Consider the following 14,045-nt stretch of genomic DNA (forward strand, 5'->3'; position numbering starts at 1 on the left):
ACATTTAAAAGGGAAACCAAGGCATATATTGAAAACATAACTGTTACTCCCTAACTGTGTGTTATGTGGACACTTAAAATTCCAGAACTAGAGCACTTCCTAAATGCTATTCTGCATTTCTCCAAACACAGACAAAAATCAAAATTTACTTTAGTGTCACAGACTTAACTACTACTGTGAAGTTTCTGGAAGTATCTAAACCAAAAGTCTTAATATATCTCCATGTATCAGAAACAGTATGTCAGACATAACGACAATGTGCTATCATTTTTTCTTTTTACATTAACAAAAGTAAGCTCAAATAGATCTTTGATAAAGTCTTGTAATTTCTTAAAATCTTACCCGGATTGGTTTCAGAGCTTGAGCGTCAGGGAGAAATTTTAACAACGTTGATGCAGCCAGCAGCAGAAAGGATCGATTAATTGAGTCTCCCCCATCAAGACCAGAGAGAGATAACTTGTATAAACCATTGCAAGACTCATGGCGAACAGCAGTCTTTATAAAAAATAGAAGAATTAAATGATTACACACATTATTTTGAAGATTTTTTTCCTTTTGTTGACTTTTCTCATAATATCTATCAGGTTATCAAAGTAGAATATGCCTTTCTAAAAACATGTATTACAAAAAGCATACATTTAAATTAGTTACAGAAAAAATGCAAAAGATACTGTTCTAACAAAAAAGTTGATTTGTCTGTGACCCTTGAGTTACGTATTTTATGCAGTAAAGATTACAGCCAGTTACTAAAATAGAAAGTAACACATCTGGTCAAATTAGGGAAATCTGTGTGATGCTGGAACTCACAGTTACTCATTCCTAACTACATGGATAATTTGTTTAATTTCACTGGAAGAATTATTTTCTTCTTTCTTTTATTCTTTTCTTAAGAAAAATGCCCACAGACTATCTCTAATCCAGCTTTGAAAGTTTGCACTCTTTCTTTTCCAGGGTTATTAAATGGAGTCAGCACGTAAGCTTTTTCTGTGCTTGAGTAATAAAGCAACAGATAGTAACTATCACATCATGCCCATATTGCACACAGAATCACAGAATCGTCTAGGTTGGAAAAGACCTTGAAGATCATCCAGTCCAACCATTAACCTCACACTGACGGTTCCCAACTCCACCAGATCCCCCAGAGCTGGGTCAACCCGACTCTTCAACCCCTCCAGGGATGGGGACTATCCCCCTGCCCTGGGCAGCCCATTCCAACGCCCAACAACCCCTTCTGGAAAGAAATGCTTCCTAATATCTAGTCTAACCTTCCCTGATGCAACTTGAGGCCATTTTCTCTTGTCCTATCACTTGTTACTTGGTTCAAGAGGGTCATCCCCAGTTCTCTGCACCCTCCTTTCAGGTTTCAATAAGGCCAAATGCCAGGTTGTCCACCTGGGCCACAACCAGCCCCAGCAGCGCTACAGGCTTGGGGAGGAGTGGCTGGAGAGCCCTGGGGGGGGGGTTGATCGACAGCCGGCTGAACAGGAGCCAGCAGTGTGCCCAGGGGGCCAAGAAGGCCAATAGCATCCTGACTTGTGTCAGCAATAGCGTGGCCAGCAGGGACAGGGAAGGGGTCTGACCCCTATGCTCGACAGTGGTGAGGCTGCACCTTGAGTACTAGGCTCAGTTTTGGGCCCCTCACTCCAAAAAGGCCCTTGAATGACTCGAGCATGTCCAGAGAAGGGCAATGGAGCTGGTGCAGGGTCTGGAGCACAGATCTGATGGGGAGCGGCTGAGGGAACTGGGGGGGTTTAGTCTGGAGAAGAGGAGACTGAGGGGAAATCTCATCGCCCTCTACAACTACCATTAAGCAATCACTAGTAAATACAAAAATTTTATACTACTCATACCTTTATGCAATTTTCAAGTTTTTCTTACATCAGAAAAAAATACTTAAAGCTAGGCAAAGATATGGTGATGATAAACATTTTGATATCAACTCTCATTCACCTCATTTTGTGATAAAAAGCATAGGTGAAAAAATATATAATGGGGGAAGTATATTTAGACTAATCCATGTCAGAGGGCAGCACCCAGAAATTTTGACAAATTACCATGAGAAAATTAACTTCAAGCAGAAGCCAAGAGCAAAGACAAGAGTTTATAAACTGGCTTGCAATCAACCACATGTGCCATCTTACACTGTATTTTAACTACAGCTGATTACTCCTTAAACAGGATTGCAAGCAACTGAGTCAGATCCTGCCTACTTTTAGCAGGAAACAACATGTTTCGACTTTAATGGTAGCTTGAAACCAAAGTTAATCTTGTTCCATATTATGCACTAATTAGTAATGCAATAACCACTCTTTTAACATACCTCTGGAATAAGAAGGGTAAGTTTTTTTAGCCAGTCTTGCAGATGATCACTGTCCGCCAGACTGGATTTCACCAAGGAACAGCAGTGAGCCCAACTCACCAAGAGCCACATTGAATAATGAGTGACTGAAAGAAAATGAGATAAGAGTAAGTCACACTGTAACTAACAGAATAGGCTCATCAGGTTGAAGAGCTGCATAGTTCAAGCGCATATGACATTTATTTTGGTCATATTTATGTATAGGACTAAACCTTCATTGGCACATAAGATACTACCTAAACTCAGAATTTTACCATTATGCTTACCAAATACTGACCATTGTACTACTCATTAAGAATTACCAATCTGGGGCACAATCTTTCCCTGCATCTCTACTTCTTAAGCAGCGAGCTTGTACTTTGCGCTAATGGGTTGCACCATGCCTCAACATGAACATTTCCCTGGTCTAACTAGTATATCCGTTCCTTTCTTAACAGGCAAAACTTTAGCAGGTGATACATAGCATATACTGAGAATTCCAGTTCATAAACAGGAAAATCTGCAGGGGAGAACAAAGTGGAAAAACTGAAGGCAACATATAAGCCTAGAAGGACATACCTGTATTTATGCACACCTGTGTTGTACTTTTGACAATTATTTTGGTACAGAGTTTATCTGACACAGGTCATTCAGAAACCTCCACAAGAGGGATAGAAGGGGGAGCTCCAAGGAATTCTGAGCTCAGAATGACTTCTGTAGACCAGAATAAAGGTGACTACTGATGACTCTATCATGGTGTTATGTATGCTGCTCTTTGGAAGACAAGAATACAGCTGATTTTCCTACTAAAATCAGATCTCCTGGAAATGAAGGCATAGCTACAGTGCAAAGTTTCAATTCATATAAAACAATTTCAAGAGAAGGAAAGCCTCTCCGTGTATTCCCATCTAGATTATAACAGCCCTAACACTACCAAGGAACACAATTTTAGAGTATTCTAATGATGGAATAAAACACTTATTTTCAATATGATTTCATTACTACTAGTTCATAACATGTAGCTATTTTGCAGCACTAACCTTCGTGTCTTGACCTGTGATCAGATTGAGCTTTCAACACCCTGAACAGGAAGAAGATAAAACCATTTGAACTTTTATCACAGAACATAACAGATTACCACTTAGAAATACAAGTATACACAACACAGTTATCCTGAAGTACCCAGTAAGAAAACTAAAATTTTAATCTTAAAAGGATTAATTTCTTGCAGTATTCAATATTAGCAACAACAATAAAACTATGAAAATCTTCAAGTCACCCCCTTAAAGCTTTACTGACAAGATAGTCAAGAAAAAACACCCACACCCTGTTTATTTTATCCAAAAAAAGAGAAGATGTAAAAATGGAACTAAGAACTGAGCCATACAGAAGAAAGCTAGTATTCTTCATAAAGAACCACACCTTGAACAAACATTTGCAAACTTCAGACAAATTTTAAATGTTTGTATTTATTTACTTACTTTTTTATAAACTGCAATGAAGGGTTATGAAACCAAAACTGTACTGTACATATTAAAGTTATTCCTGCAACTCAACTAGAAGTTAAGGTTAGGCACACTTGCAGTCTTGACTGGAAATTCTCTGAATGTTCTCAATAATCTTTTAAAAATATGGTAAAACACATTATCCATTGCTTGGAATCAATTCATTCTACAACACCAAATGTAGCAAAAAACCTGACCTCCCCACCATCAGCCTGACTGTCATGATGCAGTCCTACACAGAATTGCTTTTCTCAGGACAAAAGGCAAAAAGCACAAAAATTTCTAGTAGTCCATTTCTGAAGGTAAAATTTTGCCTTCAGTACATGCATACTCGATAAAACAATAAGGGTAATTTCAGCCGTAATAAGCTAATGTTATTAGGATGGGAAAAACAAGTCAAAACCAGCAGCCGACTAAGCAACTTAAAAGCAAATTTATTTTAAATTCTCCTTTAGGTTGCTTTGAAACTGAGAATGCTAAATGCTAGAGAGAACAAAGAAATAGTTTTGGCATGGGAATTTACAAGAGCCTACCATATACAGTTTGCTGCTCTACATCTTGTACCCTGACCATTCAGAGTTCTCGCCACTCTCTTCTCTCTCATTCCTCCTGTAAGAGGAGGATAACTACCAGAAGAAGTGACTAAGAAAAGCAAGTCTAATGCCTCTAGACTTAAATTTCAGATATAGGTTTTAACGTGGACTACAAATTAAAAAGTTATTTACTTTATTTAAAGCAGCGATGAAAATGTGCACACTTCATTAGCTTTATTACAAAAGTAAAAAGATATTGTACCTAGGTGCCAAGTTGTCATATGTATAAGCAACTGACATAAGTCGCTGAATCAAACTGGTTCCCTGGACAAGTACAAGAAACACCTTTAAAAATTGAAGTCAAAAGAAAAAAAAACAGTTAATATAACAACAAGCTTTTTGATTTGATTTTAAATTATACACACTGTGTGAATCTAAAACAAACCCACCTGTGCAGAGGGAGGGAGAGCAAAAGACAAACAGCATCTCCATAGTTAAGACTTACTTAAAACTTAAGGTAGCTCTAAAATCCTGTTTCATTGACTAAGTCTAGATGCTAAAATTTCATTCTATTTCTCTACGGAAGACAATTTAACTGAATAGGAAAATAACCTGTGTATCCATTCCTTTTAGTAAAAACACAGTTGGATTTTTTTTAAAAGCATATGCTATCCACTTCCTTGAAAAATCTTAGGCTTGAGGAGGCACAGCTGACAACGAGGTTGGACATGTAAATTTCACCTATTTCTGTGAGCCACACGTTTTAGTGACTAGACATTCACTTAATTAATTTAAAAAAAACTGGACAGGCTACACAGAATTTTCAAATCGAAGTCCAAAGAAAGTATTTTTAAATATTTAGATAGCTAATCCACTGCAGTAAAAAATATTCATCAATCAAGTTATAGAAACCAGTAGCAGCATTTATACACGCCCAATGTTAAAAAACGTAATACATTTGATACTTTTCCTGTATCATAGTAGCTTTGGCAATTTAAGGATCTGTTTTGTCAAAAGGAACTAAAACTTATAGAATAGTTAAGGTCTTTCCATGTATAACAATGACAAATGGGAAGTTTGGCTCCATCTCACAGTTCAAATCTAAGCTTTATGGTAATCACAGTCGGTCCTGTGCCTGAGAGCAATGGATTTACTGTGAACATACCTCTGATACCAAAACACTACCATTTTAATATCAGCCTTGGTCTCCATGAGGAAATTAGCATGCAGGAATCTGGTGGAAGGTTTACAGGTTTAGGCAAGTTTACTATATACTCAGATATCCTTAGTAGAGTTAGTTGTTTTAGTGTTTACTAAATGAATCTAAAATGGATTTACTGAGGATGGGGATAGCTCATATAACAGGCTATCATAAAACAAGGATTAATTAATCTGAAGAACAGAATCTAAGAAATAGGGATAAAGCACTGAAATTCTGACCTCCCAATTCATATGCTCACCAATCACCAAAAAATGCTTTGGTTCCAGCTCTTAAAACTGTTAGGTTTAAAGCAATTAAAATACCTTTTAGTATTTAGATGTAAGATAGAGAATAATTTTAGTAACTTTGCCACTACATTATTTTATTACCAAAATAAAGGCTTCACACAACAAAGGAGTAATTTTTCTGAAGATCACAAGCAGGACACACTGTTTATCTCTTACCTCTGTTAAGCGAGGTATGTGAAGGCCCTTCGCATGGTCACTTGCAGTCTTCCTTGATTTGCCTGGCCACGTTCTTTTTCTGTGACTCTCTGCTACACCAGACCAGGCAAAGACATCATGGTATGCTAAATCCAAATCTGAAGGGTCAACTGCAAACTGGCATATCAGCTTCAGCAAGCAAGCAAGACAGTCTAGCTGCCACTGTGAATAAAAAGAAAATGAAACTTTGTCTTTCCAGGGATTTATTTTACAAATCATTCTACACTTGTTACAGAATTTTAACTGAAAAGTTTAAGTAAAATATAAAGGGCAAACAGCTAGTACTTTAATTGGCAAAACCTCACCAGAACAGACAATAAAGAGGAAGATTATTTAAAAAGTTACTTCTTATAACAAGGACATTTTCATGATTTAGTCCCATTAAAAGGTGCATTCAAGACCTATTATTGACTGCATGAAATAACACTGAGGAAACAGCATAGGAGTCAAGCTCTAGAGCCAAGAGCCTTTTCTGCATTGTATTCAACTATAGCACAGGGTACTAAGTATAGTATACAGAAGTGCTTTAAAATTTAATATATTTAATCACGCAAAGATAATAGATACTACTTTTAAAATACCAGCTCACCAGAAGGTGTATTAAGAGAGTAAAAGTAACAAAAATAGAGCACCGTGTTTCAGCAACACATGAAGTAGGTTGGCTGTCTAGCATCTATACACGTAAGTGTTTGAGATTCCAAGTCAGGACTCTGTATTGAGGTACTTAGTTATAGAATTTGTTACTACTTTGGCAGTGCTGTGAATGCTTTTTTAGAGAGACCAATAAAAGCATATAAAGTGAATAGAGATGGACAACCGGTTTCTAATATTGAAGTAACTTTAGAACAAATACATCAACATCAGTTTAAAACTACCAAACTTTTAATAAAAAGTATACCTATCTTCTTTTTAGTATTTCAGTAGCAGCCATCAGTTTTATACATACATATGCATGCTTGTTAATTTACTTTTTATGTACATAGGACTCAGAGATTGAGATTTTTTATTTTTTTTTTTAATCAAATGCCACAGAATTGAAAATAAAAGAGAAAAATTCACAAGTTTTCATTCTGGTAAGAATTTAGCTCAAACTAGTAGTAGAATAATGATGAAAAAGACATTATATAAAACCAACTAATAATATTGTTCATTATTCAAAAGTGTCTTTACTAACACCATAGCCACAACACTACCACTTTTGTCTCAATGCCAAAAAGAGGAAATGGTATTTCTTGGTCTCTTCAGAGGGAAAGATAATTAACAGATTACTGCTTTTAAAACAGACTATAATAGAATTTCCAAATAGCAAGCTTCCCTAAAACAAGCAGAAAAAGGCAAAAATTAAGTACCTCCTTCTCATTTCACAAATTTTGACTTTCTTTTTAAAAAGTGTGAAATGCAATAATGTTATCAATGCAGTTACCAATGCAGTTGCAGTCATTCCTAAAGATGAAAACCAGGTTTCTTCCTCTAAGATGTTAATATTATTGAGAATATTATATTCTACAAACTAGGAATTTTTTAGACTAGACAAAAAATTTAACAGAAAACCATAGAAAAATACATAAAAAAATACAAAGAGTGGTTTTAAAATATAAAAAAGCATAATGAGGATTTTTTTTTAAAAAGAACATAAATTCTTCCAGGAATATAAAATATTCACAAAAAAGATGCTATTGCACAGACTCTGGTGGTTTGAATTACAGAATCCATTTATTTCACTTACTACAGAAAAGTAACTATAACAAAGGCTGAAAGTAATGAAAATCTTTACAATTGAGATCTATGCTATTTTGGAGGAAAAAGGTGAATTAACACTTACCACAGTCCATGATTCCTGTTCTTTAGGCTCTAAGATTCCAGAATTGAAAATTTCCAGTAACTGTTGGAGCCCTCCAGCAGCAACAAACTGTAAGTAGATTATGGAACCAATGTGAAAAAAAGCAAATACAGATTTACCACTAAGTTCAGTTAGATACCAACCTAAGCTTTATAAATTAATCAATAAATAAATCCAATAAACTATTCAGCTGCATATTTTATGAAAAACAGAAGGAATAATGGTATACAACTATGACAAATTTAGAGGCCTGATAACACAGAAAAAAATTAAAATGTTATAACTAAATTTGAGATCAATAACTCTTTAGATAATGTTTTAAATGGGTTTTCATTTTATATATACTTTTTAAAAGCTCTATCAGGTATCACAGAATACTGTAGGAAAACCAAACCTTGCAGCTCCATGTGTTTTTACTATTTTCTATTTGATCTTCACTTGAATCATCTGAGTCTGGGTACAGATCACTGTAACTTCCCTGAAGATAAACAAGAACAATTAATTGTAGAAAGTTAAATAATTAAAATACTATAAAATAACTCATCAATATATACTTTGGTTCAGGAAGAAAAAACATATTCTGTGCAAGAAACTTGATTACCGTAGATTCACGTCTTATTCTCCTGTTGGGCTTTCCCAAAGCTTCAATAATTTCCAGAGCATACAAAAGTTTATGGGCACTTTTTATTCGCAGAAGATCCTTCCAGCTAAAGCCATCATTACCCTTGAAAGATAAAAAAAGACAGAAGACAATTAACACAATTATATGTAATGCTGATCTATCTAAAAAAATGCAAGGAGAAGATTTTTAAAGTGACATGGACAAATTATTTCATCTTTAATTTCATCTATTAGCTGAAATCAGACAATTTCAGCATATTTCTGTACAATAGTAACAACCTGAATAATGTGCATTCAGTAACGAAATTTGAGTAAACCTCCAATGTTATTATAAGCTAAGGTACACAGTATTTTAAAGCAGAGGAAGCCAAATGTTATCCTCTAAATTGTAACTTTCACCAAAATTCTAATGTATGTGTCCATAAAGAATAGTAATATCTAAAAACTAGTAACATGTAATTTCAACAACCTTAAGAGAGGCAGAAGTTTCATCTATAGGGCAAGAAAACAACCAGGTAAGTAGCTATGTTCTGAACTTACAGAAAAGTACAAAAGGATTACCATCACAACAGTCATAATGTTAAAGCAAGGCTGCAGATGAAGAAACTGCTGTACCAGTTCAAGCCAAAAGACTGTGGCAATTACTACTGACTATCCTTTTCATTTATTAAATCCTTCTTAAAAGAAATTATAAAATCAAACTTTGGGAACCAAGCTGATATCTCTATTTAATTTAATTTCCTAAGAATTATTAGGTTTGTTTATAAGGTTTACTTGTGTCTCAGTATACTTAACATGTTTAGTATTTAACATTCCAACTCGGGGAAAATACAACTAAAACACTAGACACTAAAATATCCATGTATATAGAGATAAACGTGTAAAATAATCATTCTTTGTTTACCTGCTCATCTGAAATATTCTGGAATGCCTGCAACATATTTGGGCACGTTGGCAGAAGCATTAACAGCTCCCAGACACGTCTGGATAAGTTTTCTGCGTGGAGATGGAGTTCTTCACACCTTGCACTCTGACAAACCATAGAACAACCATTCTTATTGTGAATTTCATCATGAAAGTAAGATTGCAAAGTCCAAAAATTTATTTATTCTTCATGAAGATGCTGTTTCCTATCTAATGTAAATCCATATATAGAACGTGACAGTTGAAGTCTCAAGGAACTCCCAAGAAACTTATCTTTACAGCATATCACAAATTTTGAAATATTTGAGTGTAAATAGAACATAAACTACTGGTTTGAATATACTAGTGGTTATTAAATTTCCCACAAGCTAATGATGGCATCTAAGACATAGAGCTTGTTTTTGCAGTAAAACTTTTACAAACCTTTCTTCAAGCCAATTCCCATTACTCGTGACCACATCTATTAAATGATCAATATTCTTTCTTAAGAACTACGTTTTTATAGCTTCTACAATATTTACAGCATTTAAAATATATCAGAACAATGTTGTTAAGAAAATCAGAAAAAACACAATAATGATTATACCATACATGAAATATGAATATACAGACAACAAACAATTCTAGCAATTGTAGGGGGAAGGACTGAGCTAGCAGCTGCATGGTGCTCAGTTGCCCTCTGGGCTCAAACCATGACAAATACATAAGAAATAGGCTAGATAGGAAAAACAGATCCAATTAAATAAGACTTAAATTTAATTATTCTAATAAAATTATTTTAAATTACCTCACTATCTTCCATAGCCACTTCTCCAGATGGAGGCTTAAAAGAGGCAAGCATCTCTAACAAATCAAAAAGGGTGGTAAGATGAGGTTCTTGCAGGAGTAAAAGCATTGGAATGTTGTCCTTCTGAGGAGGAGGTAGGCAGGATGCTGGAAGCTGAACACCTTCACCTTTACGTTCTCTCCTTGGTGCGCCCAGGGATACAAACACCATCTAGAAACAGAGAGAAACGACAAGGAGAGAGACAATTTAGCGTATGCTAAACCATGGAACATTTTAAACAGGATCATAATGAAGAACTTAAAAGATACATCGATGTCTTTGTCGTCAAATCTTTATTGAGCAGCATTCTGAGCAACTGCCATAATAAAAGCTTGGGTTTGCTTTCACTTAAGGCATTCATGGTGTAGTTGCATACACTGCTGTTACAGTAGATGGTCATGTTTCCTTGTACCTCATCCCTTATTTTGCCATTCAGACTGAGGAGACTCTAGTACTGGTCTGACTTCTCAGTACGTAAATGAAATGGCACAAAAACTAATCCAGAGGAAAAATGAAACGAATTGGTTCAAAGGACCAGAAGAATACTAGCAAAGGCAGATCAGTACAAATAACAGTGTGGTTGGAAAAGTAGATATTTGTTATACTGGCATAACCATGTGTTGAAAGCCATTCTCAGATGAACTCTTCCTACTGACGAGTTATCATCTCCATATATTGATCATACTCAGCTACTGCTCCTCCAAATTCTGCAAACATAAGAATTCATCTGATTGCTGAATCTGAATTAATCTGAAATTCTGTAAAATGATCTATATTAGCAGGAAAAAAAAATACTTTAAAAACTGGTTTAACTTTTGAATTAACCCAATGTATTTAGCAAACAGAACTAAAGAACCATCAAAGATGCAGTCCAACAGATCATCTGATTTGGAACCACAAGAGTCAAGACAGACTAACTGCTACAATTACTTATAGCCAGCAATGGTGCACATAAGCCAGTAATAATCTTTCTAAAAGGATGTCAGCAGATCCCTAAAGGTGTACAGTATGAGCCTTCCTTTAGAAAGGAAGCACGTATGTGATGATCTGCTAGTAAGTTTTGATACAGTCCCACCTCCCCTTCCACCAACAGTCATGATGTCATTCACACTTATACAAATCAAATCAAATCAAATCAGGCTTTTCCAGGCTGTTGACTTCAGCAAACTCATGAGTAGACTCTAACAGGAACTCTGAACTGAGATTAAAAATTATAGATGGGCATTAAAAAAGTAATTCAGATTTAACCTGTGAAAAGAAAGCACTAGTCACTGCTACTATGAAATTAGTAAGTGTTCAACAATTCAGACAAAATGTGGGTATTTGATTCTCTTTTCACTGGTCTCTTGTTTACTTTGATGAATGAAAAAAAGTGAAATTTTTCTTTTATTCCTGGAATTTTCACATCTGCTAACATCACTGGAGTTTGGCTTTTAAAAATATTAATTATTTTTAAGACTGACAACTGCAAGGACAAACAGCATCAGTTTGAGCTTACAGGAGGTGTGCATTGGATAGCATGAAACAACTAGTTTCAGAAAACTACAGGATACTCCTGAAGAAAAGTATACCTTCCACTACCACGACATATATCAGCTGCACAAGACAAAAGCCACATATCAAACAATCTTTTTCAGTGAGTCTAGTCATGTTAGTAATACCTGCATATCCTTAAAACCCAATTCATGAAGCGTTTTTTCATCATAATCAGTTGTCAGTTCATGCCCAGATGAAATCATTCTCACAGGTCCCATGAGGCCACCTAGGGTAAGAACAAATTTCAGTACATTTCTGGAATTGTAGTTTCGTTTTCTAATAAAAGTGCTAAGACTTATTTTTAATGGTATACCATTCAGTAGCAATTGAAATGAGGAAAAATCTTAATGCAATTTCCTTACAAAAGTAGTTATTACCTTAAACTAAATTTACGAATGTATTCAGAAATAATCTTTTCAATAACAGTTGACCCAATCTTGCAGTGAAAAGTGTTCACAATACAGATTAAAATATGCCTTCCATATTCTGTAGTAAATAATGCTATGCCAGAGAAGGATAATGGAAAATTATTGTGATCATCAACAAAGTCCCTCCATACCACACACCTGTGATAAGCAAAGGCAAAGAAACAATGATTAATCTTGCTTAAATGTAAGCTGAAACTGAAGATGTTGTAGGCTTCAGAAAGGAAAAACTGAGAGCATCCTTCAAAGAATTCTCAACATTGAACAAGAAATCTGAATAATTAAAAGATTAAGAATTTCATTTGGTGCAGACAATCAAGCAGTAAGCAAGAATTACAATGTACAATGACTTTATAATTCAGAGTACTCATTCAGTTCTAACCACCAATTCTGGTGCACAAAGATGCTTGTCCTGGATTGAAATTTGCTAAACGTTCCAGACACTGTCCTTACAAGTACACTTTTCTCAATGCTAGGCCCTGATCCCCCATACCAGTGAAGAGCAGGCTTACACTGCCACTGTACTTCACCACTGGGATTTAAATGAGGCTTCTTCAGAAAATCATATTTTTTTGAACCTCTTGCAGAAATCCTGGGAAGTACTCAGAGTTCTGTAACCTGAAAATGCTTCAAAATAGTCTATTACCTCACTATAGGAACACAGTACTCAAAGATATGGGTTAAAACAACAACAGAAAAAGCCTACATATACACATCAAACAAACTACATTCTTTCACTGCCATCAAGACGTGCACAGTGTAGAAGCACGCCATCAGTGTTCTGCTTCTGATAAATACTGAAAGCCCGTCATCTGCAGTCTACAGCCACACAGTCTCTGCTGATGTATGTGCACAGTAAATTCAGGTGATGCTTTCCAAAACCAGCTGAGCTACACGCCCAAGTACTGGTATTTTCAAACTAGAGCAGTCCAATGAGATATACACACAGTAACTTTGATGGGACTGCCAGAAAAATGGAGCTATCAGGCAAATACATAAGATCCTCAAATTCTGACCACGCAAAAAGACTAGGAAATTCTTGGGAAAAACTGGATAGACAGAAGCCCTCCAAAGACATCTGTCAATTAACAATAAAACCATGGAAGTTTTATAGGGAGTTGGGAATAATCTCACGTATCTTATCACTGTTCCCCCATCCTCCTCAGATGGCTAATTTGAAACTTATCAGTACCATCAGACAAAATAATTTCAAAGAGATGAAAGCAGGCCAACACATCATCCAGAAAAATAATACAGAAACCTACCAACCCCTGCACTTCAGTAAAGTACAGCAACTTGTAATAGATTTCAGATGAAAGAATACAACAAACAACTTGAGTAAGAAGCAAATGCATTCTCACACTTCTTTGAGCAATGCAGATTTCGAAAGAGCAAGAGATGTTACCAAAGGTATTGGAATCTCAAAAGAATTATGTGGTAAAAGTCTGATAACTGGCAAAAAAAAATTAAGGTTATTGCAGTGAAAGAGAATAAAAAGGAACATTCAATAAATGTGAATGCATATACTACTTAGAGATACATTCCCAAAGTTCTGGGGCTGGCAGGCATTCTTGGATATTCCCTTGACAGAAACATTATGGCAAAAACATCAGAAATGTATCTGTAACTAATAAATGCTTTATGGTTCTTTCAGCCCATCTCAGAACCTGCAGCTTCATTTTCCAAAATAACAACTCACTTCTGTAACAATCTGTTTAACGTTAATTTTCGGTGTCTTCGTCTTCTCAAATTAGATTTCCTTTTAAGACCACAGGTGTTAGGTGGGAGATATA

The 14,045-nt window shown here is 35.5% G+C and overlaps 1 protein-coding gene across 1 annotated transcript in view; it reads right to left on the minus strand.

Moving 5' to 3' along the window:
* USP34 (ubiquitin specific peptidase 34) overlaps positions 1 to 14,045 on the minus strand; it is a 123,066-nt gene that overhangs the window by 51,438 nt on the left and 57,583 nt on the right. Inside the window, exons 28-38 of the mRNA XM_026844686.1 lie at positions 11,953 to 12,053; positions 10,253 to 10,462; positions 9,446 to 9,571; positions 8,522 to 8,644; positions 8,315 to 8,398; positions 7,903 to 7,989; positions 6,042 to 6,242; positions 4,639 to 4,721; positions 3,379 to 3,419; positions 2,321 to 2,445; positions 343 to 495 (exon numbers count right to left, since the gene is read on the minus strand). Coding sequence (XP_026700487.1) covers positions 343 to 495; positions 2,321 to 2,445; positions 3,379 to 3,419; positions 4,639 to 4,721; positions 6,042 to 6,242; positions 7,903 to 7,989; positions 8,315 to 8,398; positions 8,522 to 8,644; positions 9,446 to 9,571; positions 10,253 to 10,462; positions 11,953 to 12,053 — 1,334 coding nt within the window. The remainder of the gene's footprint in view (positions 1 to 342; positions 496 to 2,320; positions 2,446 to 3,378; positions 3,420 to 4,638; positions 4,722 to 6,041; positions 6,243 to 7,902; positions 7,990 to 8,314; positions 8,399 to 8,521; positions 8,645 to 9,445; positions 9,572 to 10,252; positions 10,463 to 11,952; positions 12,054 to 14,045) is intronic.

This window comes from Athene cunicularia, assembly GCF_003259725.1.
Source record: "Athene cunicularia isolate RWA chromosome 3 unlocalized genomic scaffold, athCun1 chr3_part1, whole genome shotgun sequence".
Classification (NCBI taxonomy): Eukaryota; Metazoa; Chordata; class Aves; order Strigiformes; family Strigidae; genus Athene; species Athene cunicularia.